Genomic DNA, 25,860 nt, shown 5'->3' on the forward strand with positions numbered 1-25,860 from the left:
AGGGTTATATTCTGTGCGTACAGTATATAGCAGGGTTATATTTGGTGCTTACAGTATATAGCAGGGTTATATTCTGTGCGTACAGTATATAGCAGGATTATATTCTGTGCGGACAGTATGTAGCAGGGTTATATTCTGTGCGTACAGTATATAGCAGGGTTATATTCTGTGCGTACAGTATATAGCAGGGTTATATTCTGTGCGTACAGTATATAGCAGGGTTATATTCTGTGCGTACAGTATATAGCAGGGTTATATTCTGTGCGTACAGTATATAGCAGGGTTATATTCTGTGCGTACAGTATATAGCAGGGTTATATTCTGTGCGTACAGTATATAGCAGGGTTATATTCTGTGCGTACAGTATATAGCAGGGTTATATTCTGTGCGTACAGTATGTAGCAGGGTTATATTCTGTGCGTACAGTATATAGCAGGGTTATATTCTGTGCATACAGTATGTAGCAGGGTTATATTCTGTGCATACAGTATGTAGCAGGGTTATATTCTGTGCGTACAGTATATAGCAGGATTATATTCTGTGCGTACAGTATGTAGCAGGGTATATTCTGTGTATACAGTATGTAGCAGGGTTATATTCTGTGCGTACAGTATGTAGCAGGGTTATATTCTGTGCGTACAGTATGTAGCAGGGTTATATTCTGTGCGTACAGTATGTAGCAGGGTTATATTCTGTGCGTACAGTATGTAGCAGGGTTATATTCTGTGCGTACAGTATGTAGCAGGGTTATATTCTGTGCGTACAGTATATAGCAGGGTTATATTCTGTGCGTACAATATGTAGCAGGGTTATATTCTGTGCGTACAGTATATAGCAGGGTTATATTCTGTGCGTACAGTATGTAGCAGGGTTATATTCTGTGCATACAGTATGTAGCAGGGTTATATTCTGTGCGTACAGTATGTAGCAGGGTTATATTCTGTGCATACAGTATGTAGCAGGGTTATATTCTGTGTATACAGTATGTAGCAGGGTTATATTCTGTGCGTACAGTATATAGCAGGGTTATATTCTGTGCGTACAGTATATAGCAGGGTTATATTCTGTGCGTACAGTATATAGCAGGATTATATTCTGTGCGTACAGTATGTAGCAGGGTTATAGTCTGTGCGTACAGTATATAGCAGGGTTATATTCTGTGCATACAGTATATAGCAGGGTTATATTCTGTGCGTACAGTATATAGCAGGATTATATTCTGTGCGTACAGTATGTAGCAGGGTTATATTCTGTGCGTACAGTATATAGCAGGGTTATATTCTGTGCGTACAGTATGTAGCAGGGTTATATTCTGTGCGTACAGTATATAGCAGGGTTATATTCTGTGCGTACAGTATATAGCAGGGTTATATTCTGTGCGTACAGTATATAGCAGGGTTATATTCTGTGCGTACAGTATATAGCAGGGTTATATTCTGTGCATACAGTATATAGCAGGGTTATATTCTGTGCGTACAGTATATAGCAGGGTTATATTCTGTGCGTACAGTATATAGCAGGGTTATATTCTGTGCGTACAGTATGTAGCAGGTTTATATTCTGTGCGTACAGTATATAGCAGGGTTATATTCTGTGCGTACAGTATATAGCAGGGTTATATTCTGTGCGTACAGTATATAGCAGGGTTATATTCTGTGCGTACAGTATGTAGCAGGTTTATATTCTGTGCGTACAGTATATAGCAGGGTTATATTCTGTGCGTACAGTATATAGCAGGGTTATATTCTGTGCGTACAGTATATAGCAGGGTTATATTCTGTGCGTACAGTATATAGCAGGGTTATATTCCGTGCATACAGTATGTAGCAGGGTTATATTCTGTGCGTACAGTATATAGCAGGGTTATATTCTGTGCATACAGTATATAGCAGGGTTATATTCTGTGCGTACAGTATATAGCAGGGTTATATTCTGTGCGTACAGTATATAGCAGGGTCATAAAGATTATTGTCTTTATACAGTGGATGAGGAACCAGTGATGTTCGAGCATCAAACTCTACAGGGAGAGAAGATGTAGCTGGAGGAAGACCTGACGACTGGACGAAATTAAAGGAGTCGTCAGGTCCCGCCTATCAGCCGGTGATAGGCTGTAGCTCCGTGTGACGTGCCGGACGGGATAAAAGTAAAAAAGTGCACGCCGGAGTACTCCTTTAAGAAGAAAAGAAAAGGAACAACAGAGAAGACGTCTCCTGTGAGTGATTATACCGTTATGTATTCTTCCCGACTGTCCTATCAGAGCTGAAGTCACTTGTCATTTCTGCAGTGATGATGAGTGACACTGTCCCCCAATCTGTGGTCTACAGCTGTTATAAAACTACAACTCCCATAATGCCTGGAGATCTGCAGATATGATGGGAGTTGTAGCTTTGCAAGAATTGGACAGATGCTTCAACCGAGAGGATTTTAGACTATGCAGCCCATTTTATTTTGGTGGATATCTGACTGCTGGGACCCCCACCGAAAATAATGGGCTGCCTAGTCTAATATGCCCAAGCCTATTTTTGGTCCCAATCTGGCCCTGGCCTGCATCATCTGCTCTAAATAGGCCTCACAAGAGGAGGGTGGGGCAGACATAGAGGCACAGTTCACATGGGGCAGGGCAGACAAAGTGGCAGAGTACACATGGGGGGCAGACATAGTCTGCATGATTCACTGAAGGGGCACAGAAATCTTGTTTTTTGTTTTAAGGGACACAGAGGAATAATTTGGTTCAGGGCACAGTGGCCATAAAATATTTGAGGGCCCAGTGTGTGGCAGCATTATACTCATGGGCAGGGTGTGTGGCAGCATTATACTCATGGGCAGGGTGTGTGGCAGCATTATACTCATGGGCAGGGTGTGTGGCAGCATTATACTCATGGGCAGGGTGTGTGGCAGCATTATACTCATGGGCAGGGTGTGTGGCAGCATTATACTCATGGGCAGGGTGTGTGGCAGAATTTTATTTAGGTCCACCGCATGTGGCAGTATTATATTTATGGGCACAGTGTGTGGCAGAATTATACCAGGGGCACAGTGTGTGGCAGAATTATACCAGAGGAACAGTGTGTGGCAGTTATATATTCAGGGGCACAGTGTGTGGCAGTTATATATTCAGGGGCACAGTGTGTGGCAGTTATATATTCAGGGGCACAGTGTGTGGCAGTTATATATTCAGGGGCACAGTGTGTGGCAGTTATATATTCAGGGGCACAGTGTGTGGCAGTTATATATTCAGGGGCACAGTGTGTGGCAGTTATATATTCAGGGGCACAGTGTGTGGCAGTTATATATTCAGGGGCACAGTGTGTGGCAGTTATATATTCAGGGGCACAGTGTGTGGCAGTTATATATTCAGGGGCACAGTGTGTGGCAGTTATATATTCAGGGGCACAGTGTGTGGCAGTTATATATTCAGGGGCACAGTGTGTGGCAGTTATATATTCAGGGGCACAGTGTGTGGCAGTTATATATTCAGGGGCACAGTGTGTGACAGTTATATATAGTAATAATAATGCTCTACAACAGGCAGCGCCTATTTCTTGCATGGCATTCCGGCCGCTAGGTGTGAACCAGGTCTTAGTGTTTTGCTCGGACCTTTACCGGATGGCAGACCTGGATAAGCGGACCCCTACTAAAAGTAGTTGAGTACCCCTGGTCTAGGCTATAGGAAGATATCCAAGACCCTGAAACTGAGCTGCAGCACAGTGGGCAAGACCATGCAGCGGTTTCTAACATCCGACAGCTCTGTGATGTCATCATGGAGGAGTGGAAGAGAACTCTAACCCCTGAAGTGCAGTAAAATAATAATAATAATAATTATAAGTGCTGGAAAATACAGGTGGTCACACAAAATATTGAAACTTTGGGCCCAATCTGGACATTTTCACTTAGGGGTGTAGTCACTTTTGTTGCCATGGTTTAGACATTAATGGCTGGACTGAGTTATTTTGAGGGGACACAACATTAAAGGAGTAGTCCAGTGGTGACTCAGTGGTGAGCAACTTATCCCCTATCCTAAGGATAGGGGATAAGTTGCAGATCGCGGGGGGTCCGACCGCTGGGGCCCCATGCGATCTCCTGTACGGAGCCCTGACAGCCCGCGGGAAGGGGGCGTGTCGACTTCCGCACGAGGCGGCCGACACGCCCCCTCAATACAACTCTATGGCAGAGCCGAAGCGCTGCCTTCGGCAATCTCCTGCTCTGCCATTGAGATGTATTGAGGGGGCGTGTCGGCCGCCGCTTCGTGCGGGGGTCGACACCCGCTAGCTCGGCGGAGAGCCGAAGCCCTGTACAGAGAGATTGCAGGGGCCCCAGCGGTCGGACCCCCCGCGATCTCAAACTTATCCCCTATCCTTAGGATAGGGGATAAGTTTTTCACCACTGGACTACCCCTTTAAGCACTGTTATACACGCCATGCACTCACTACTTTACATTGTAGCAGAGGGGCATTACTTCAGTGTTGTCACATGAAAAGTGTTTACAAAATTTGAGGGGTGTCCTCAGTTATGTGACATACTGTATATGCCATCTTCTAGTAAATCGGCGCTGTCTACCAGCAGTCAGACATCATTTCTCAAAGTAATGACCCAGAACTAATGTCGGGCACATCACCAAGGAAAAATGTCATTGCACGGCTGGGCACACATCTTGCACATATTGTACTGGTTGAGCACACGTCATGGCACTAACATTTCTATAAGAGTTACACATAAGGATCTGCTTCATTTGTTGCAATGGATTATTTAGCTCAGTTTCTGTTTATTTAGTGAACAGGCCAGTGGTTGCAGCATGGCTAGTACCTTAGTATAGCTACTTGGTCAAAGCTGGTACTTGTAGATGCCTCCTATTGGTGTCCTGGATCCCAGTTTCTTAAAGGGGTACTCCGGTGAAAAACTTTTTTTTATTTATTTATTTATTTTTAAATCAACTGGTGCCAAAAAGTTCAACAGATTTGTAAATTACTTCTATTAAAAAATCTTAATCCTTCCTTTACTTATTAGCTGCTGAATACTAGAGCGGAAATTATTTTCTTTTTGAAACACAGAGCTCTCTGCTGACATCACGAGCACAGTGCTCTCTGCTGACATCTCTGTCCATTTTAGGAACTGTCCAGAGCAGCATATGTTTGCTATGGGGATTTCCTTTTACTCTGGACAGTTCCCAAAATGGACTGAGATGTCAGCAGAGAGCACTGTGGTCGTGATGTCAGCAGACAGCTCTGTGTTTCAAACGGAAAATAATTTCCACTGTTGTATTCAGCAGCTAATAAGTACAGGAAGAATTAAGAATTTTTAATAGAAGTAATGTACAAATCTATTTAACTTTCTGGCACCAGTTGATATAAAAAAAAAAAAAGGTTTTCACTGGAGTACCCGGTTAAGTTAGAACAGTGACGGGGGGGGGGGGGGGACTGGTATTTAACCGATGGTGGTTTCCATAGTGCCCCTCATGCACTCCCTGTTTATGTGTTCTGGCTGGTGCCCTCGGTGAACGTCGGCCATAGGGAGCAAGATATACAGAAGTCACTTAGAAACCACTCACAGTTCAATCTTCTGGTAGTCAGAAGAAATCATTCAAAATGGAGACAGGCTTAGCTGTGGCTGGGGCAAGGTTAGCCAAAGTGTGTGTGTGTGAGTGTCTTTTCCTTGGGTCCCAGCAGCTGGTCCTTCTTAACATTAGTTCTTGTCCGTTTTCATTTAACTTTCTTCCTGCGGTAGACTGTAGTAGCAGTAACTTGATCATGGCGGAGTACAGAGGTGAAAAACACATCCTCTCTCACTGGTACTGCAATTCCCATTCGCGGGGTGCAGTTCTGAAGATTTATTTCTTAAAAAAACTTGCTACAAAAGGCATGGCTGGAAGCCCACCTCAGACCTACTAATATAGTAGTGAGGTAGTAGTGAGTAGTGTTGGCATTGACCTTACAACCTATTGTACTATCCTAGCCGGTCAGGCATTCTGTTCCAGACTTTTCTACCTCAGATTAAGACTGGAGCAGGATAGCTCCTAGACGTAATTCTTACCAGGAGCGGACTTTGCTTCGGCTGCCCTGAATTGTGGATTACTCATAATTCACAACTTCTTACATAGAAAAAAGGCTGGCGCAGAGCAACTCTCAGGAGAGAGGCTGTTGTTCAATAACTCACTCTACACTTTCTCACAGTGGAGAGGCTAGACCAGAGCAAGCATCTTCGTTCCTTATGGACAGTACTTAGTTTGGTGTGTGTGTCTGTGTAGGTCGACTCTTAGAGTGTTCTCAGCTTTTGACAGCCAACCACAGGCCCACCAGGGGTCCCAATAGGATACTGCACCTGTCCTTTGTTTTTAATATATATGAATCAAGGATTTCTAATAAATGTCAGTTAAGGATGTTTTTTTTTTTTAACTGCTGGATTTTTAATCTGTTGTATTTCTGCAATTCCCGCCTTTTTCCAAGCAAATTATTACAAATACATTACTACGTCCTACTTGCCTTTGTTGTGTAAGCAGTTCTTAGTATTCTATCTAATACAGCCATTAATTTCTACCCAGCAATGATTCATTACATTGGACGCCGCTGTTTGTAGGTGGTCTAAAAGGATTCCGGCCCTCTGACAAATTATTTTTCGGAGAAAAGATTTATTGACTGCCGGGATAAGTGTATTACCCTGTCATCCAGCTTGCCCACAATACAATGGTATGAACCCTACATTTACCATTTATCCTATAACATATGTCAAAGACACAACGGGAGTGTTGGAATACGTGCACAATGTATCCAGCAATGTCCAGTAAAGTATCTACGTAAAAAAAAAAAAATCCTTCTTCATTAAAAAATAAACACAACAGACTTTCTCAGGAATAGAGAATGTTGTCCACGCATTTCGCTATCAAAGTTCTTGGCATCATTAAATAAATATCTTCTTTGGCGCCAGGCAGTGTGGATTCCATAGTACAGTAAAACAACTTAAGTTTGGATCACCCCCACATTCCCGCCATAATGCTGCCCTCATGGTACCACAAAATATTCCCAGTTTAATCCCAAATTTCCTTCTGGACAATATTTTTTAGCTGCATCAACTATAGGAGCTGTAGGGTCGCTTGTTGTAGGCTGGGGGGGAGTGAAAACCGGGCGCTCCGGTACCCCAGCCAGACCCGGCCCCATCATTTGAATGAGCTGACCGGAGTCAGATCGGCTCATTTTTCACCCGTATCCAGTTTTGTGACCGGACCTAAAACCAAGCCGGATCTGGTCCCCGTATTAACAGCTCGTGGTGTGAACACACCCTTATATTTCTTCATACTTTCTTACCACCCATTCCCCTCTGCTCTTTTCTCCCACCCTGATCCTTCTGTGCCCTTCTCCCCAAGAACCCACAGTCATCCTTCTTCTAACTTCTGTGCCTGAGACTCCTCTGTCCCCTTTTTCCCCCACGCCAGACCCTTAGTCATTCTCCTTCATACTTTCTCACCCCCAGACCCCTCTGCCCCCTTCTACCCCTCTATCATGTTTTAAGTCTGGTCACAAAACAAGATACAGGGCAAAAATGACTAAGGGTATGACACAAAATATAAACTCTCATACATCCCTGCATACGGAAAAATAATAAAAAGTTATGGGGGTCACTTTTAGGTATAGTAATTAATGTACAAAAAGTTAGAATTTTACTTTTTAAAGTAGTAAAATAAAACAAAACCTATATAAGTTGGCTATCGTTCTAATCATATGGACAAACAGAATAGCTGTGAAATGTCGTTTGTACTGGAAAAGTGCATTGTGTATAAACAGAAGCTCCCAAATTGCTTTGGTTTTTTTTACTTCTCCACACACACACACACACACACACACATATATATATATATATATATATATATTATATATATATTTTTTTTCTTTTTTCCGATGTAGATTTGGTGGTAAAATGAGTGGTGGCACAAAAAACAAGCCCTCATATTGGTCTATAGGTGAAAAATTTTAAGCGTTATGGCTATTAAAAGGTGAGGAGGAAAAAACTAAACCTCCCATTATTTTGTGTTACCAGGACAAGTGGATTGGGTTCCTGTTTTAGTTTCTGGACAAGTAGTTGAAAAAACGTTTTAAATTTGAAAACCGTACAGAACCGTATTGAAAACCCTATGCATTGACTCTCCATTGAAAACCGTATTCCAAAAGATGCATCCGGTTGCATCCGTTTTGCGTCTTGTCAGTTTTTTTCCTGTACCCAAAACCGTAGCCTTGGTCCGGGTGGAAAACCGTATTGAAACGTATACGTTTTTTGTTTAAACATGGGAGTCAATGGGAACCGTACAGAACCGTATGTGCGTACGGTTCCATCCGGTTTGCACCATACGGTTTTTGACTTTGCACAGTTTTTTTCTTGGAATTTCAATCAAACAAGTGAAACTTTATTCAAAACGGAATGAAAAGTTAAAAACGTATACGTTTTTTTCTTAAAAAACGGATGCAGACGGACATCACTTTTCAAACCATATATGGATTATAATTTGTACACACATTTTGATACAGTTTAGTCAGGTTTTGAGGAATCCGTTATTTATTAAAAACCTGATACGGGAACTGTATTGCAAAAACGTGGTGTGAACCCAGCCTTACTTTGGGACTCCCTGGAAAGTAGCTAATCTTTGAGTCCAAAAATATATATTCAGACAGGATAAAGATGAGATCATGTGTTGGACATTGTCCTGTTCCCACCATGGTAGGTTAATATTTCCAAGTCATTAACATTATGAGTGAACAGTCCAGGGATTCTGGTAACTTCTGCTCGAAAACATCCAGGACCAGCCACCTGTAGATAAGTAACTGGAGCGCTCGGATACATAAGAAGACGTTTTGGCATACCTTGCCCTACATGTTATAGGCTAACAGCTTGTATGACAAGTCAGATGAAAGCTTCTGATTTATTCATGGGAGGGATCACACACATCCCTGATCCGTCCTTGTTAAAGAAGAACAGTCAGTAGGCTGCAGCGTAACATCACATACAGAAGGGGAATCTCAGCAAGTGAGTAGAACTACTCCACATCTAGCCTAAAGTTACTTTGTCTTACATATATATATATATATATATATATATATATATATATATATACTAAATATTTAAACTTTATTTTTATCCTGCATCATATAAAGAAATGTAATGAATGCGGTTACTTTTTCTCACTTTTTGGTAACTTTTTCTTTATTAGTCTATTTATTTGTGTATTATACTTTGTTGTTCCAGTATATTACCTATCAATGTGTTCACTCGAACAGTATCCTTCGCATATTTAATGCACGGGATTTGAATCTGCCGATTTCAGTGTAAACTGAACGATTGAACACAGCATCAAATCTGCAGCTTTAAATCCTGCGCATAAGATATGCAGCTGTACGTGTGAATGTACCCTGCACAGAATTAATTATATGTATTAGCTGGTGAATCTAGTTTTTTTTTGCTGCGCTCCGTGCACTAAAGTGTATATTCTTTTCCTCTTTGGGGGGGGGCGTGGATTTAATGTGTGAGAATTTTTAAAAATTCTAAATTGCCTACTTCACCCGTGACCAGACATAGGTTATACACACTCAATCCAAAGGTAAAGTGGTGTATTTTTTTTTTAGCAAAATAAATTAAAGAGCGTACACATTTTTACAAATTTTTGTCAGAAGTGGCTTCACCAGGAATTAAAAATGTAAAGGAAAGAGTCTCGTTTGGGGTGAAAAAATGTAATACAAAACTACACTAGTCTTTTAAACTCTTCTTAGGTTATTAACAGACAGATATGTGCAGGTCCAGAAGCTGGGACCACCAACATGATGAGGATTGGGACTGACATTCTTCAGATCCCATCTGTTGGACTCCAACAAATCAGAATTTTGGGACAAAAATTATGATCATCAAAGACCTTTACTATTTATGTTGTGTTTTGTTGGTCTGGACTTCATTTAGTTTTTACGGAAGTATTTCTTGAAATCTATAGTGTATTTAGGCATTGGTTTGCTTTGTGATGATATTTTATGCCTAGCAAAGCTTTAAAAGATCTGCGTGCTACATAAAAACCTCATGGTAATTGATATGTCATTTTTGAAGGGGGTTGTTTACTTTTGTCTGGTTTGGATATCTCCTCTGTACGTGTCCCCTGACAATGTGTTGGTTATGAGGAGGTCCATTTGCTTAGATAAGTTCTTATTGCTAGGGGATGTCGATGGTCAGTTCTAAGCATACACTTTGCAGCAGTTCTCTGTTCATTATGGATACTGCTAATACATTCATATTGCATAAACAGGGCACATGGCGAATGACTGTCTTCAACATACAACCCCTTTGTCATATAGGCTTCAAAACAGCCCAGTTAACTCATTAAGCTTGTTCTGAATATTTATGAAACTAGACTCAGTATATTGATACAGCATGGCACCATTATAGTGCATATAGAAAAACATCTTCAGGTTACCTGGGACCTGCAGTGCACAGAAATACTCACAGGTATAGAAACAAAAACAAAAAATGGTGTTCTTGGTCAAGCACTTATTTAACGGTTGAAAATGTGCTCCCTTGTTGAAAGTTTCTTAAAATTCATAACATAATTTGCCAACATCCAAAGACATGTAAACATGCACTTCACAGAAACTGTGGCAAAGGAGTTAAATGGCAATGCTGAGCATTGCTACTTAATTCCTTGAGGGCCATACAGTAAGAAGCCATGTATATAGATGACTGTCCAGAGTAGAAGCAAATCCCTCCTTTTCTGTACAGTGCCTGACAAAGACAGAGGTGTCAGCAGAGAGCACTGTGGGCAGACTGGAAAGAACTACACAACTTCCTCTAGAGCATACAGCAGTTGATAAGTACCGAAAGGCTTACATTTTTTTAAAAGACGTAATTTACAAATCTATATAACTTTCGGGCACCAGTTTATTTGAAAACATTTTGTACCCCTTCAAAGAAACAACAGCTCTGTCCGCAGCAGCTTGCTGGCAGTTTCCCTATCCATATCCTATATGTTTGTCCACTTTTTTCAAACATGCAGAGGAAGTTATTTTTGGAGGAACAAACATTCATCAGATAGGGTCAATGGGGGAGATTTATCAAAACCTGTCCAGAGGAAAAGTTGCTGAGTTGCCCATAGCAACCAATCAGATCGCTCCTTTCATTTTTTTTGACAAGACCTCTGCGAAATGAAAGAAGCGATCTGATTGGTTGCTATGGGCAACTGGGCAACTTTTCCTCTGGACAGGTTTTGATAAATCTCCCCCAATGTCTTCAGGAGGGGTTAGCTAAACACCATGCTGTCTGCAGTGGTCATTTCTGAGGTGAAAAGGTGGAAAAATGGCAAATTCCTGCAATCTATTATAAAGAAAGACATTTGGCTAAAAACAGAGATTAAAAGTGTAAAACAAAGCTCCCATGATCATTTTTTATATGGTACGATAAGGACAGGGGTTAGGAATGTAGTGGGAAACTATTATCCTCCATAATGATCGTTTATGTCAGTGTTTTAACGTTCTGCACACAGAGGAATCTAATGTCTTACAATGATGCCTACTGGAGGATCATGGGATGTATGCAGTCCCTATGTGTCTGATGTATGGCCCCTGAGCACTAGAGGAAGAAAAAAATCACAAAATGCATCCACCTTCCTTAAAGGGGTACTCCGCCCCTAGACATCTTATCCCCTATCCAAAGGATAGGGGATAAGATGTCAGGCAGGACCCCCGGGATCTCGGCTGCGGGACCCACCTATTGCTGCTTCCGGCAGCGCTGAAGGCTCTCATTCTAACGCCTCACGACCAGGGTGACGTGAGATCGTGACGTCACACCCCGCCCCCTCAATGCAAGTCTATGGGAGGGGGCGTGACGGATGTCACGCCCCCTCCCATAGACATGCATTGAGGGGGGAGGCGTGATGTCACACGGGGCAGAGTCGTGACATCACGATCTCACGTCACCGTGGTCGGGAGCCGAAGCCTCCAGCGTTTTTGGAAGCTGCAACAGGTGGGTCCTGCAACCGAGATCCCGGGGGTCCCCAGCGGCGGGACCCCGGTGATCTGACATCTTATCCGCTATCCTTTGGATAGGGGATAAGATGTCTAGGGGTGGAGTACCCCTTTAAAATAACCATATTAGTCTGCAAATCTGTCAGAAAATTGGGATCCATTTAAAAAAAATAAAGCCTTATTAGTTGTTATGGCTCCAATATGGTGCTGATATGAAAAGAAAGGAAATGTATCAAGGAAGCGATTTTAGTATAACCTTTAAAAGATAGAACAGCATTAAGGGTGGTGGCTGCTACTATTTCTATCAATTGATACACAAGTTCAGTTTTTTATATTATAGGCCTCTGTGGCTGCCATAGTAATGCTGCTGGTACACTCTGTCTCAGGCAGACTGTACCAGCAGAGCACTGATCTAATTGAACAATGCTATGCAATAGAATAGCATTGAACAGTATAAGCAATATGATGATTGCTTATAAAAGTCCCCTAGAGGGACTTAAATGGGTACTCAAAGGATAGGGGATAAATGTCTGATTGCAGGGGGTCCAACCGCTGGGACCCTGTGCTATTTTCTGTATGCAGACCGGCTCTTCTCGTGGTGCATGGAGCGGGGTCGAAATGCCCTCTCCATGCATCCTCTATGAGAGTGTTGGAGACAGCTGAGTACATAACTTGTGTATCTCCAGCACTCCCTTAGAGATGCATGGAGGGGGCATTTCGACCCTGCTCCTTGCATTAGGAGAGTCGGGACATCATACAGCAAATCTTGGGGGTCCCAGCAGTCAGACCCCTCGCAATCAGGCACTTACCCACTATCCTAAAATGTTGGTGTATCACCCCTTACCCCACCCCCTCTTTTCCCATTTTTCTAATAAAATGCAAACAAAAGAAAAAATAGACATATTAGGTATCGCTGTATGCAGAAATATCTGAACATGTGAAATATAACATAACTGATCCCTCATGGTGAACAACACCAAACGCCAGAATTGTTGGTTTTTGCTCACTTTATGTGTCAGGAAAATAAGCAATCAAAAGCCTAAAAAAAAAAAAAAAAAGAAAGAAATAAAGATCATGGTGCAAAAATATTAGCCCCATACAGCCCTGTAGATGGAAAAATGTAAAAAAAAATTATTAACAGTAGTAATGTAAAACAAAAGTTACATATAATGGGTATCATTCTAATCGTACTGACCCATAGAATAAAGATATCACCATAAAGTGCACTATGGTGTAAAATTAATTATGGTAAAATGAAAAGTGTCGCGACAGAGTACAATTGGCCTTGCAAAAAAATCCAAGCTCTCCCATGCAGGAAGTTGTTGCAACAGCTGGAGGCACCCAGGTTAGGGAGGTTCAAACCTCGTTTTGTACTTACGGTTCCCGTATACGGCTAGGAGGAGGGGGCGGGGCTTAATCGTGAAACCGCATACGGCCGAAAACGCAGCCGACCGGAGGCTGCGGTTCACTCCGCTCGGCTCATAGATATGCATTAAATACGGTTCCCCTATACAGCTGAGTGCGGGCGCCGCGATTAAGCCCTAACCCCCCTCCCCCCAATCCGTATACGGGAACCGTAAGTACAAAACGTGGTGTGAAACCAACCTTAGAAAACACTGCAGTAACCAGTGCGGGACTGAATTGTGAGAACCCAGTGATATACCATCATTTGCTTAGGTAGGAATACCCCTTTAAAGATCTGCATTGGATAAGAGGGGCATAAACAAGCTTAATTCTCCTTTTTGTTTTCAGATTTGACATAAATCAAGTTTTGAAGAATTGAAAAACTTGACAAAGCAAAAAAGGAAACCTTTCCTGACACTACAAGAAATTGTAACGCTGTTCACATGAAAACAGAAGACGACCTCGTACAACTGGTATGGAGCAAGTTGTTCGCCTGAAAACTGTGTTGATCCTAATTATTGCCCCCTGCCTCCTACTTATAAAGGGGTCCGGCTCTGAAAGGCTCTTCCACAGCCGGGATCATTCGGACATAGAGTTACAAAACCATCCACAAGCCGATGCCATTCTGAGCCCAGAGGCTGCACAGGTAGGTGATGGAGAATGCAAAAAGAACTGTAATATAGCATTAATATTTAAAACCTACTTTCCTCTCCCAAAACTGCACCACTCATGCACTTTTCCCATTAATTTCCCATCCCCCCACAAATATTTTTTCTTGTTGCACCGTACATTTTATGGTAATATTAAAGGTGTCATTACAAAGAACAATTAGTCACACACAAAACAAGCCCATATAGGGTTCTGAAGATGGAAAAATAAATGAGTTATGGCTCATAGAGGGAAGAACGAAAACACGTAAATGAAAAAGTGTCCTCAAGGCCAAATGGGCTGTGTCTTTAAGGAAACAGGAAAAAGAGAACAAGAAAAAGGGGGTTATGAACGAGCGCTACTGCTATTGAGAAAAGGATTCAGGACGCCACTGTAGCACAGGACAGTTTATTAAGGTTCAAAGCTATAGGACAACGTGTTTCGGCACTAGTATGTGCCTTCCTCAGGTCCACACGAGCGCTACTGCTATTGAGAAAAGGATCCAGGACACCACTGTAGCACAGGATAGTTTATTAAGGTTCAAAGCGATAGGACAACGTGTTTCGGCACTAGCATGTGCCTTCCTCAGGTCCACACGAGCGCTACTGCTATTGAGAAAAGGTTCCAGGACACCACTGTAGCACAGGGCAGTTTATTAAGGTTCAAAGCGATAGGACAACGCGTTTCGGCACTAGCATGTGCCTTCCTCAGGTCCACACGTGCGCTACTGCTATTGAGAAAAGGATTCAGGACGCCACTGTAGTGATAGGACGACGCGTTTCGGCACTAGCATGTGCCTTCCTCAGGTCCACAAAACGATTAATGTATGGCGTCCTGTAGCCTGTGTTGTGCTAGGATGGCGTGGCCTTATATAGAGCCCTTGTGGACTGCAGGTAGTGCACCCTGATGTAGTGATGTCTGCACAGGTCCCAAAAAAGTCAAAGCTGATTCGTAAAAACCTTCATAAAAATAAAACTGACTTTGTTGCCAATAGCAACCAATCACTGCATAGCTTTATTTCTTATGGGGGAGATTTATCAAGTTGGGCACAATAACACTAAGGTATTTTGGAGCAAAGAAATTCGCTATGTATACTCCATGTGTGACCCTTATAGTAAGATTCTCTATGTTTCCCATAGCAACAACAAATGACAGCTTAACTTTCATTTTACCCGAGCAGTATGAGAAATGAAAGCTGAGCTGTGATTGGTTGCTATGGGCGGCAAAGAGAATCTTACTATAAGTATACGTTCAGACGAGCGGATTTTCTGTGCGTATTTCGCTGCGGATCCGCCGCTGAAGGACCTCTATATGCTGCCTGTACAAGTGCCTGCTCGGAGCGGCAATACGCCTCTACGAGCAGACTTATTGCGATGTCGCTGCGCGCATGTGCAGTATACTCGAACATCGCGGCAGCTCTCAGCCTGGATCATTGAGCAGGGGGAGCAGCCAGCATACGCGGCAACTACCGCTCCGAGCAGGCACATGTAAAGGCAGGCACATGTAAATGTGTATAGGATGGATAAATGTTTCAGACTAAGGGTAATTTACATCTATACTACAAAATGTAAGTACAATAACAATACCAATTCAGCTCAATGTTGCATACGTTTTTGTGGTATCAGTTTGCATACGTCTTCATTTGTCTTAAACGTAAATAATATGTTTAACCATGTAAAAACTGTAAAACTAGCCAAAACAAAAATGTCAATATTTGTATAAAAAAAATGTTGTGGTACAAAGAATTAGTGCATGTACAACTTTTCTATCCCACAAAAACTCATAGACCTTCATACAGGGGATAAAACAATAAGACATAGCTAAAAGAGACATAATGAAACTCTATGGGGGAGATTTATCCAAACCTGTCCAGAGGAAAGGCCTTTCCAAGGCCTTTTCAAAACTGAAAGCAGCGATCTGATTGGTTGCTATGGGCAACTCAGTAACTTTTCCTCTGGATGGGTTTTGATAAATCTCCTTCTATGTACTACTGTGGTATAAATGCAAACCAGCCCTAAGGAATACCAATATCAAGCTTAGGATGTTGGAGTAGTAAAATTATCTATCTATCTATCTCATATCTATCTCATATCTACCTCATATCTATCTATCTCATATCTATCTATCTATCTATCTCATATCTATCTATCTATCTATCTATCTATCTCATATCTATCTATCTATCTATCTACCTCATATCTATCTATCTCATATCTATCTATCTCATATCTATCTATCTATCTCATATCTATCTATCTATCTCATATCTATCTATCTATCTATCTCATATCTATCTATCTACCTCATATCTATCTATCTCATATCTATCTATCTCATATCTATCTATCTATCTCATATATATCTCATATCTATCTATCTCATATCTATCTCATATCTATCTCATATCTATCTCTATCTATCTATCTATCTATCTATCTCATATCTATCTATCTATCTCATATCTATCTATCTCATGTCTCTCTATCTATCTCATATCTATCTATCTAGCTCATATCTATCTATCTAGCTCATATCTATCTATCTATCCCATATCTATCTATCTATCTATCTATCTATCCCATATCTATCTATCTATCTATCTATCTATCTATCTCATATCTATCTATCTATCTATCTATCTATCTATCTATCTACAGTATGTATCTCATATCTATCTATCTATCTATGTATCTCATATCTATCTATCTATCTATCTATCTATCTATCTCATATCTATCTATCTATCTATCTATCTATCTATCTATCTCATATCTATCTATCTCATATCTATCTATCTCATATCTATCTATCTATCTATCTATCTCATATCTATCTATCTATCTATATCATATCTATCTATCTCATATCTATCTATCTACATATACAAGAATTAACCTGATAGGATCTGAGCAAAACCATGAGCAGGATAGCAGTGTAAACATCCTCTAAGCACATCTCCACCAAGCACCCAGTGTGTACATAGCACGGGGAGGGCGATCGCATATTTCATGTATGTTTGGCTGGGAATTAATCACAAATATTTCTCACACTTCCACAGCAAAAATGGTGGAGAGCCATAATCCCTGACCATACTGAGGAGTTTGTGCGCCTGCTCCAAATGCATTAGGAAATAATGCACTTAACATAACCTTCTTATTTTGCAGAACTTTGCAAGTACTATAGTCGATTTGCATTATAAACTATTTTGCTTTCTATTTACACCAAAAACAACATTTACCAATCTACCGGTATCTTGGTAGCCTTTTAGAATGCATGAGATGATATACTTCAAGAGCTCCTGCTGGTTCAGCATCTGCACGTTGCGTGCACATTATAAGGCCTATGATGTTTCTGCATTGTAGGTACATACACAATTCTGTTTTGTAGAAGTGTGTTACATTATAGGATGTAAATTCACATGACCAGTGTAGGGCAGTGGCCAGCAAAATGTTGAGTGCAGGTCTGCAAATGACTGACATACTATTATATCTACCTGGCTATATGAATAGCTACCCTGAGCAGAAAAACGGAAATGGTGTAAATTGTACTGGGGGCGCTGTTTCTTCTTACAGAGACCAACAGTTGGTGAGAGTGTTACAGAAAAGGCAATGCTCCCTGGGAAAAAATATGCAAATTAGCTCTACTCCAGAAGAAGGAAAAAGCTGGTGCCCCATTTTGGAAGTAGTTATTTTGTAAATCTATAAATTGGCCACACACATAGATTAAAAGGGTTGATGAGAATTAGAAAAACAGCACCATGCTTGTCCACAGGTTGTGTGTATTACTGAAGCTCAGTCCCATTTAGTTGAAGCCGAGCTGCAATACCAGATACAACCTATAGACAGGAGTGGTGCTGTTTTTACAAGAAAGAAGCAGTGATTTTCTAATCCTGAAAAACCCTACTAAAGTCAGCTCAACCCGATGATTTCAGTACAATCAGTAACCATCCAACATGTATGGGGACCTCCAAAGAAAGGTCAGACATAGTGGATTTCAACATACCTTTCCCAATTCATAACACATTCGGCCAAGCCCCCATACATGAGTATGGGGGATATCAGGAGAGATTGCTGTCGGTCAATGGAACACCAAAATGTATGAAGAGTTATAAAATATACAACTAGGCCAAACCAGAGTCTCCCCCAAAAGGGAGGATTGACACATGAAAAGTCCAATAAAAGCTATATAGGTTCTGATACCCTTATTTGTCTTTTCAACAGCAATACCTCGTGAAATATGGATGGGTGTCACCTGTACGTTGGGAGGAGCAAGCATTTGAAGACATCCCCGAACTGGACCAAGCCCCACAAGATGTTTTTGAGCTCATCTCAGAAGGCGACTCAGCAGAACGGACAATTTTCACGTCTCCAAATAAAACTGAAATTAGACCAGATTTTTCAGAGTCTTTGAAAAAATTTCAAGAATCCAATGGACTGAATGCAACCGGAATCCTGGATACCCCAACCAAACTGGCCATGAACAAGCCTCGCTGTGGAGTTCCTGATATAAAGGCGCCATCAAAACGTAAAAATGCAACCTTGAGTTTCTTGGCTACCAATGAAACTCATTACGATTCCTCACACACTGCAGACTCTCGAAGGAAGAGAAGTATTTTATCCAAAGTGGTTGACCATTTTAGAAGGAAACGGGAAAACAGAGAAGCTGTGGAAAATGAGAATTCAATGAGTTTTTCCAAGAGAACACTGAAGTGGAGGCTCATGGGAGAAGGATACAGCATGCAACTGACTATTGAACAACAGAGGAGGATACTCAACATGGCTTTCCGGATGTGGAGTGAGGTGATCCCGCTACAGTTTGAAGAGGACCTTACGGGAGGAGACATAGACATTAGAGTTGGCTTCGGCACAGGCAGGTTGAATCTCTTCCCCATTGATTTAGATTTTTTTTTATTGGGGACATTTCTATTACATTTTGCTGATATGTCTGTGGTATACATCAGGGTATCAGGAAAAAGTTACGCTGATGCATACTGTGGCATACTCACAGAGGGCCCGTTGAGGTTGTATACTAGTCACTACATGTGATCCATTTCCGGAACATATTTTAATTTTTGTGCGAGACCCACAACCATGATCTTCTGGGCCTTCCTTGCACAAAAACAGTATACTTCTTGGAAATGGACCAAACATAGCCATCAGTAGACTATGTTTAGTTCATAAAACACAATGGTCTTACTCCATCAGATGTTTTAAACGAAACGTGATGTCAATGGAGCCTGACAAGATCGAATATTTTCTAGATTATTTATTATAATAGTCAAAGGAGGTTTTCTAGAAAATGGTTTTGAAGGCTTTTTCTTAGGACAGGCCATTCATTTGTGATCCGAGAGGGTTTCACTACAGGACTCCCACTGATCATCAATAAGATGTGACACTCACTAAACCACTGCAACTGCTTCACTGCAGTACTGACATGGTGTGTGCTGCGGTGCCTGGTACTTAAAGGGGTACTCCGCTGCTCAGCATTTGGAACAATCTGTCATGAGGGGCGGGGCTATGACGTCACGAGCACCAGTTCCAAACGCTGAGCAGCGGAGTAACCGTTTAAGCTCAGCTCATTCAAGTAAACAAGGCTGGACAGCAGTGCCAGACATTGCATCATGGACAAGTGTATGACTGCATGCTTTGCATATCAGTATGTGTCTCAGAGTAGAACCCTGTACAATATTTAGGGCAGCCCAAGTCTCGTGCCTATGCCGTTGATGCTGCGCATGTGCAACCCTTTTCAGCAATGGCAAAAACCATTTGTTAGTCTGAATTTGGATTCTTCAAATTTAGAAAATAATGAACGTATGAGATCTAAAGAACCAGGTAGTCAACTAGTTCTCAGATGAGGGACACATAGTTTATACAATACGGAAATTACCTTTTCAACAAGTTGAGAACAAGTTTAAGTATATGTTACCACAGTGAGTGTTTTAGGGCTGGTTTTAACACCATTTAAACTCAGGAAGCTGTATGGGCCCATTGGGCTTGGGGGATCTATTGAAGATCTATTGTAATTTTGTGCTTTATACTCATGCAAGCTGAGGGTAGGGTAGACCTGGGACCAGCTGTGTTGCCCTTTCGCCTTTATATACTTGGAAAAAGCCCTTTTAAACCTTAATCCATTTATCTCTAAACTGCTTTCTCAAGAAGTCTGCATATGAGCCTTACCATTGGCCTAGCCCTCACTATAGTAATGATTATAGTGTAACTTTTCATATCCCAAATCTGTTCAGTGGAAATGCTGATAAAATAGATATTTCAATTTCCAAATTAGTGATCATATTGTATTATTTCACAGGCCAGCACCTCGGTTGCTCCCAAGCATTCGATGGTGTTGGGCAGCAGTTTGCCCATGCTTGGTACCTGGGTGACATTCATTTTGACGACGATGAACATTTTGTTGGTCCGAGCAGTGAGCAAGGAATCAGCCTTTTAAAGGTGAGTTCGTGATGGTCCATGTTGTCTTGCTCATGGCTAAGGCTGATTGATAAACGTTTTTGGAAAAGGTGAGAATTAGACTAAAGTGAATAATAATTCCTTGTACTGATCAGAGGTAATGTTGGGTATAAGAGGATATATAGGGATGAAATGGAAAGTTATTTATAACAAGCAAAGTACCCAGCATTGTCAGGTCTTCCTACTTAAACCTTGTGGGAGAGGAAAAGCACCAATGGCGCACTCGTCCTCATATCCTGACCTCATATCACAACCTCATATCCCGTCCTCCTATCTCGTCCTCATATCCCGACCTCATATCCTGACCACATATCCCCTCCTCATATCCCGACCTCATATCCTGACCACATATCCCATCCTCATATCCCAACCTCATATCCTGTCCTCATATCCTGTTCTCATATCCCGACCTCATATCGCGTCTTCATATCCCGTCTTCATATCCTGATCTCATATCCTGGTTCCCCCACTAACTATCCTCTGCACTTACCGTACCTGTTAAACAGTCTGCAGGATGTTCTGGGCAATCTCTGTAGCTCAAGAATAACATGATTAAGAAATGTATCAGAGGTCCTATAGACTTGCATGGGACTTCAGAGGAAAAGTGTGTGTACCAATAACATGTGTACCAAGTTTTACGGAAATATCTCCAGCCATTTGAAAGTTATGTTGGAACATACACACACATATATATATATATATATATATATATATATATATATATATACACATATAGAGTTTTATATCTAAAGATAGCTTGTATTTGTTCTTTTTGTAGGTTGCAGTACATGAAATTGGACATGCCCTTGGTCTACCCCATATCAATCGCATTGGATCAGTTATGCAGCCAAATTATACACCGCAGGGGAAGCATTTTGAGCTCGACTGGGAAGACAGAAAGGCTGTTCAGAAAAAATATGGTAATTGCATATGTATATGTATTAAGGTGCCCATTCACCTTTAATAGATATTGGTCAAATGCTCATACAGATAACAGGTAGTCTTCCTGATTCATCCATACTGCACATTTGGCTTGCCATGCGTTTTCAGTTAAGGAGAAGAGAGTAACCAGACTCCTCGATTGGCAGCTTAGGAAGAATTAAATGATAGGTATTAATTGGCAAAAATGAACCATGCCCTTTTTAGATCCATTACATAGTCATCCAGTTGAACCTAAATGTAACATTTCTCTAATGAGTATGGGGTGGAGGGGGAGGCGTACAGGACACTTCATGTGGGTCAAGGTCTGACATGTCCATTTCTAGTTTCTTCTTCTAAAAGGCATAACCTGAAGCTCCTGGCCACAAAGCAATATCTATAATGGGTACCCTTGCAAAAAAGTGTAATAATACTGAGGCCAAAGAACATGTTCTTCTGTACCCAAACTATTGTGTAGCTTCTACAAACATAGTTGGTAGTAGAAGAAGGAAAATAACTCACGGCACTCGATGGTCATGCTTCTTTCGTTATTAATCCACAAGAGGTAACTTCACATGTCGGGAGGGGGTAGAAGTGAAACGGGACGACGAGCATTCGTTTCGCAGCTGCAAGCCGCTTCTGCCGGTCCGGTAGGGACCGGCAGAAGCGGCTTGCAGCCGCAAAACCAACGCTCGTCGTCCCATTGGACTACTACCCCCTCCCGACATGTGAAGTTACCTCTTGTTTAATAAACGAAAGAAGCATGACCATCGAGTGCCGTGAGTTATTTTCCTTCTTCTACTACCAAGTTTTTGAAGCACTTGTCTTTGCTCACTGAGCACCGATACTATTCAAGCTCATAGTTTGTTGTGATAGGTGCAGCAGTGCCGACTGCACTTTCTTCTGACTTATAGTCTACAAACATAGTCCATGTGTCTTCCTCCCACTAGGTGCCTGCGATGGAAGCTTCAGCACCATTTTTGATTGGGTGAGAAAGGAACGGAATTCACGCGGGGAGGTTTTCTACAGGTTCAACACCTACTTCTTCAAGACTGGCTGGTACTGGATGTATGAAAATAAAAGAAACAGAACTAGGTTTGGAGACCCTCTTCCCATCAAGACAGGCTGGAAAGGTCTCCCAGAAAACAGCATTGATGCTTATGTTCATGTCTGGAATTGGAATCTTGATGCACAATATTTCTTTAAAGGTATGAAAAATGTAATGGTTAACTATATGTATTAAGGCCTTTTTTGTTAAGGACAACTGTAGAGAGGCCACATAACACACTCATGTATGGTCAAAGCTCCACAGCCTAGGTCTTACTAGCACTTTGTTCCCTGCTTTTCCAAATACCCTTCTATTACAATAGGGAATTCTACCTGATTACTGGAGTCAGACTGCATTCCCTGATCCACTATTGATGGCTGCTACAGTATACAGTACAGGGGTACTCCGGTGAAAAACATTTCAGCTTCCGGATAACTATTTTATTATGAGCCAAAATGAAGAGCAGTTGTAAGAAGATTTTGACTCTGAAGGGCCTTGCCTTTCAGTGCATTACAGAGACAGCTTATTGAATTGTATAAAACATGTGTAATGCTTAATTTCCTGGTAGATTTAAGATGATCACCAGGGGTCCTAGCAGCAGGATACCCTGTAATAAAGTTACCGTTGAGTAAATAAAGGATTGTTCTTAGCAGATAAAGCCTTTTAAGGACATAGGAATCAAAAGGTTCACGTTTGTTCTATGTTCAGTGAAATGAGAGGTTGTCAAAAATGACATAGCATTCCTGCATATATAGACCTTGGAGATAAATTATATATGAGTTATTAGTCAGCTACAGGTGTTCCAAGAAAAAAAATATATTTATTTCTCTTATGTTAAAGGGTTACTCCGATCCCCAGCGTCCGGAACGTTGAGTTCCTAACGCTGTGCGCGGGCTTCCGTGTTCACGCTCGTCCCCTCGTGACGTCCCACCCCTCAATGCAAGTCTACGGGAGGGGGCGTGGCAGCCGTCACGCCCCCTCCCATAGACTTGCATTGAGGGTGCAGGACGTGACATCACGAGGGGGCGGGCGTAACCCTTTAATATTGTCTGGATGATGGGAAAATTACAACAACATTTATATTAGGAGGCACTGTCTCATCAGAGCTAACCTTATTTATAATGTAGCCCCCGAGGTGATCAGCTGATCGCCCTGAGTCTAGGTTCCAACCTCACAGCTGATATTGTCAGGCCAACCATGTCCAGCCAGGTTTTTTTTCCTGCAGACAAAATTCAGTACATGGAAGCCATTCAGATGAATATCGTATAAAGGCCTACTAAATTACTCCAGAATGGGAGATGTTAGTAAAGAGTTGCTCTGTGTTCTGCTTCATGAAGTGGGGTCTGGAGCCGGGGACTCCATCTATGATGTCTGTAGGTTATAATAGGGCATCGGTTCGGTGCGGGTCCAACCACTGGGATCCACATCCATTAAGAGACTTGTTCAACCAGGCACTGTTCAGAAGTCCCATAAAGGGTAAATAAAGGGTAAATAAAGAGGACAATTGTTTAGTGAGGGTCCCATCAGGCAGACCCCCACTGATCAGCTAGTTATCCCCTATACTGTAACTTTTAATATTGGGATATCCCCTTGAAAACAGTGGTCTGGTTTAGATGACAAAGTCTTGTTGTTGGTCCCACTTTAAGATGTAACAGCATATTTCAAATTTTTACATGAAACTCATCTAAAAGGAAAAAAAAAGTAGAGCCCTTCCAAAAATGTTCTACAATTTTGTCAACAGCTTTTGTGCAGACCTAAGTGTCTCCATGGTAACAGACTACAAAAAAACGGTAACAGACTTCAAAAAAGAACTCTGATTACAGTATATTCTCATCTAAACCCCTTTCTTAAAGGGGTACTCCGGCCCCAAGACATCTTATCCCCTATCCAAAGCATAATGGATGAGATGTCTGATCGCAGGGGCCCCGCCGCTGGGGACCCCCGCAATCTAGCATGCAGCACCCACCTGTGAGCACTGCAGGAAGCGCTGGAGGCTCTTAGTCTTATGCCTCCCGACCACAGGGGCGAAGTATCGTAATGTCACGACTCCGCCCCCGAGTGACGTCACGCCTCGCCCCCTCAATGCAAGTGTATGGGAGGGGGCGTGGCGGCAGCCACGCCCCCTCCCATAGACTTGCATTGAGGGGGCGGGACGTGATGTCACATGGGGGCGGAGTCGTGATGTCACGATACTCCGTCCCCGTGGTCGGGAGGCATAAGACCCAACGCTTCCTGCAGTGCTCACAGGTGGGTGCTGCATGCTAGATTATGGGGGGTCCCCAGCGGCGGGACCCCGGCAATCAGACATCTTATCCCCTATCCTTTGGATAGGGCATAAGATGTCTTGGGGCCAGAGTACCCCTTTAATATGGTAGCCAACTCTTAGTATTGAGCTATAGGATTGAAGACTTCATCCCTTTGAGATTTTCTACCTTATTTGTTTACTACTTTCATTGAAAGGTACTCAAGTTTGGCGGTATGACCCTGAGAAAGACATGGCATATACTGAAGACTGGAAAAAGAATAAGTATCCTCAGCTTATAGCGGACACCTTTCCAGGGGCCCCAATTCCAGTGGACGCAGCTTTCTTTGACAAGAAGGACCGACTGATATACTTTTTTAGAGGAAACAACGTATGTTATACAATCTATGGAACACCCTACACATACATGCCAAATATTTATGAGCATTATATTGATCTGGGCAGTCCCTATGTTCAGCTAAGGTGTTCTTCTGTCTTAATAGGGCACATGGAAAGGGGTAGTCCAGATGGGGCTAACTAGCTGATCTATGGGGGTATGATCACTGGGAGCTCCCCCGATCCGGGAATGGAGGTCAATTATACTCTGAGTAAAAGGAGCGGCAGCATGCATGCTCGACTGATGCTACATTCATTCTCTATGGGGATTCCAAATTGCCGAGCGCTGTGCTCCAATGCTGTTTTATTCACTTGGGGAACAATTGATCTCTTTTGCGATTAGTGAGGGTCCCTGTGGTCAGATCCCCACCGATAAGCTACCGTAGTTATCCTCTATGTTCCTATAGGAGAGAGTGCAGCAACATTTTTAGATTTATATATGATTATATATGAAAATCGATGGCGTATCCATCCCATGTGTGAAGGAGACTTATTTTGCAGAAAGTCTGAGCATAATTCCATGTAAATCTACAGCAAAAAATTGTGCAGATTTACTGATGCTGATATTGATTTTCCAACTCTGCGGCGGGCCCACGAAAGAGTGGAAATGCTGCAGATCTAAAATCCACACTGTAGGGCAATTTTACTGCGGATTTTGTGTGGATTAGATTTGTTTACAAAAATTGTATTGTTTAAAACAATCAGTATTTAAAAGTTTTTTTTTTCAAATTTTCCATTTTACTAATTATTTTGGAAAATAAT

The 25,860-nt window shown here is 41.9% G+C and overlaps 1 protein-coding gene across 4 annotated transcripts in view; it reads left to right on the plus strand.

Annotated features, from left to right (window-relative positions):
- Positions 1-25,860, plus strand: part of LOC130267474 (matrix metalloproteinase-21-like) — a 60,604-nt gene that overhangs the window by 31,679 nt on the left and 3,065 nt on the right. The window contains exons 1-7 of one of the 4 annotated variants that reach the window (XM_056517338.1): positions 8,931-9,006; positions 13,731-14,028; positions 18,251-18,899; positions 20,337-20,476; positions 21,273-21,414; positions 22,363-22,620; positions 24,921-25,093. In XM_056517338.1, the coding sequence (XP_056373313.1) occupies positions 13,858-14,028; positions 18,251-18,899; positions 20,337-20,476; positions 21,273-21,414; positions 22,363-22,620; positions 24,921-25,093 (1,533 nt within the window). In that variant the 5' untranslated portion in view covers positions 8,931-9,006; positions 13,731-13,857. Of the gene's footprint in view, positions 1-8,930; positions 9,007-11,276; positions 11,303-13,730; positions 14,029-18,250; positions 18,900-20,336; positions 20,477-21,272; positions 21,415-22,362; positions 22,621-24,920; positions 25,094-25,860 lie in introns of those variants that run through there. The other 3 variants (XM_056517341.1, XM_056517340.1, XM_056517339.1) reach the window with 3 other exon arrangements.

Source organism: Hyla sarda, chromosome 4, assembly GCF_029499605.1.
Source record: "Hyla sarda isolate aHylSar1 chromosome 4, aHylSar1.hap1, whole genome shotgun sequence".
NCBI classification, from domain to species: domain Eukaryota; kingdom Metazoa; phylum Chordata; class Amphibia; order Anura; family Hylidae; genus Hyla; species Hyla sarda.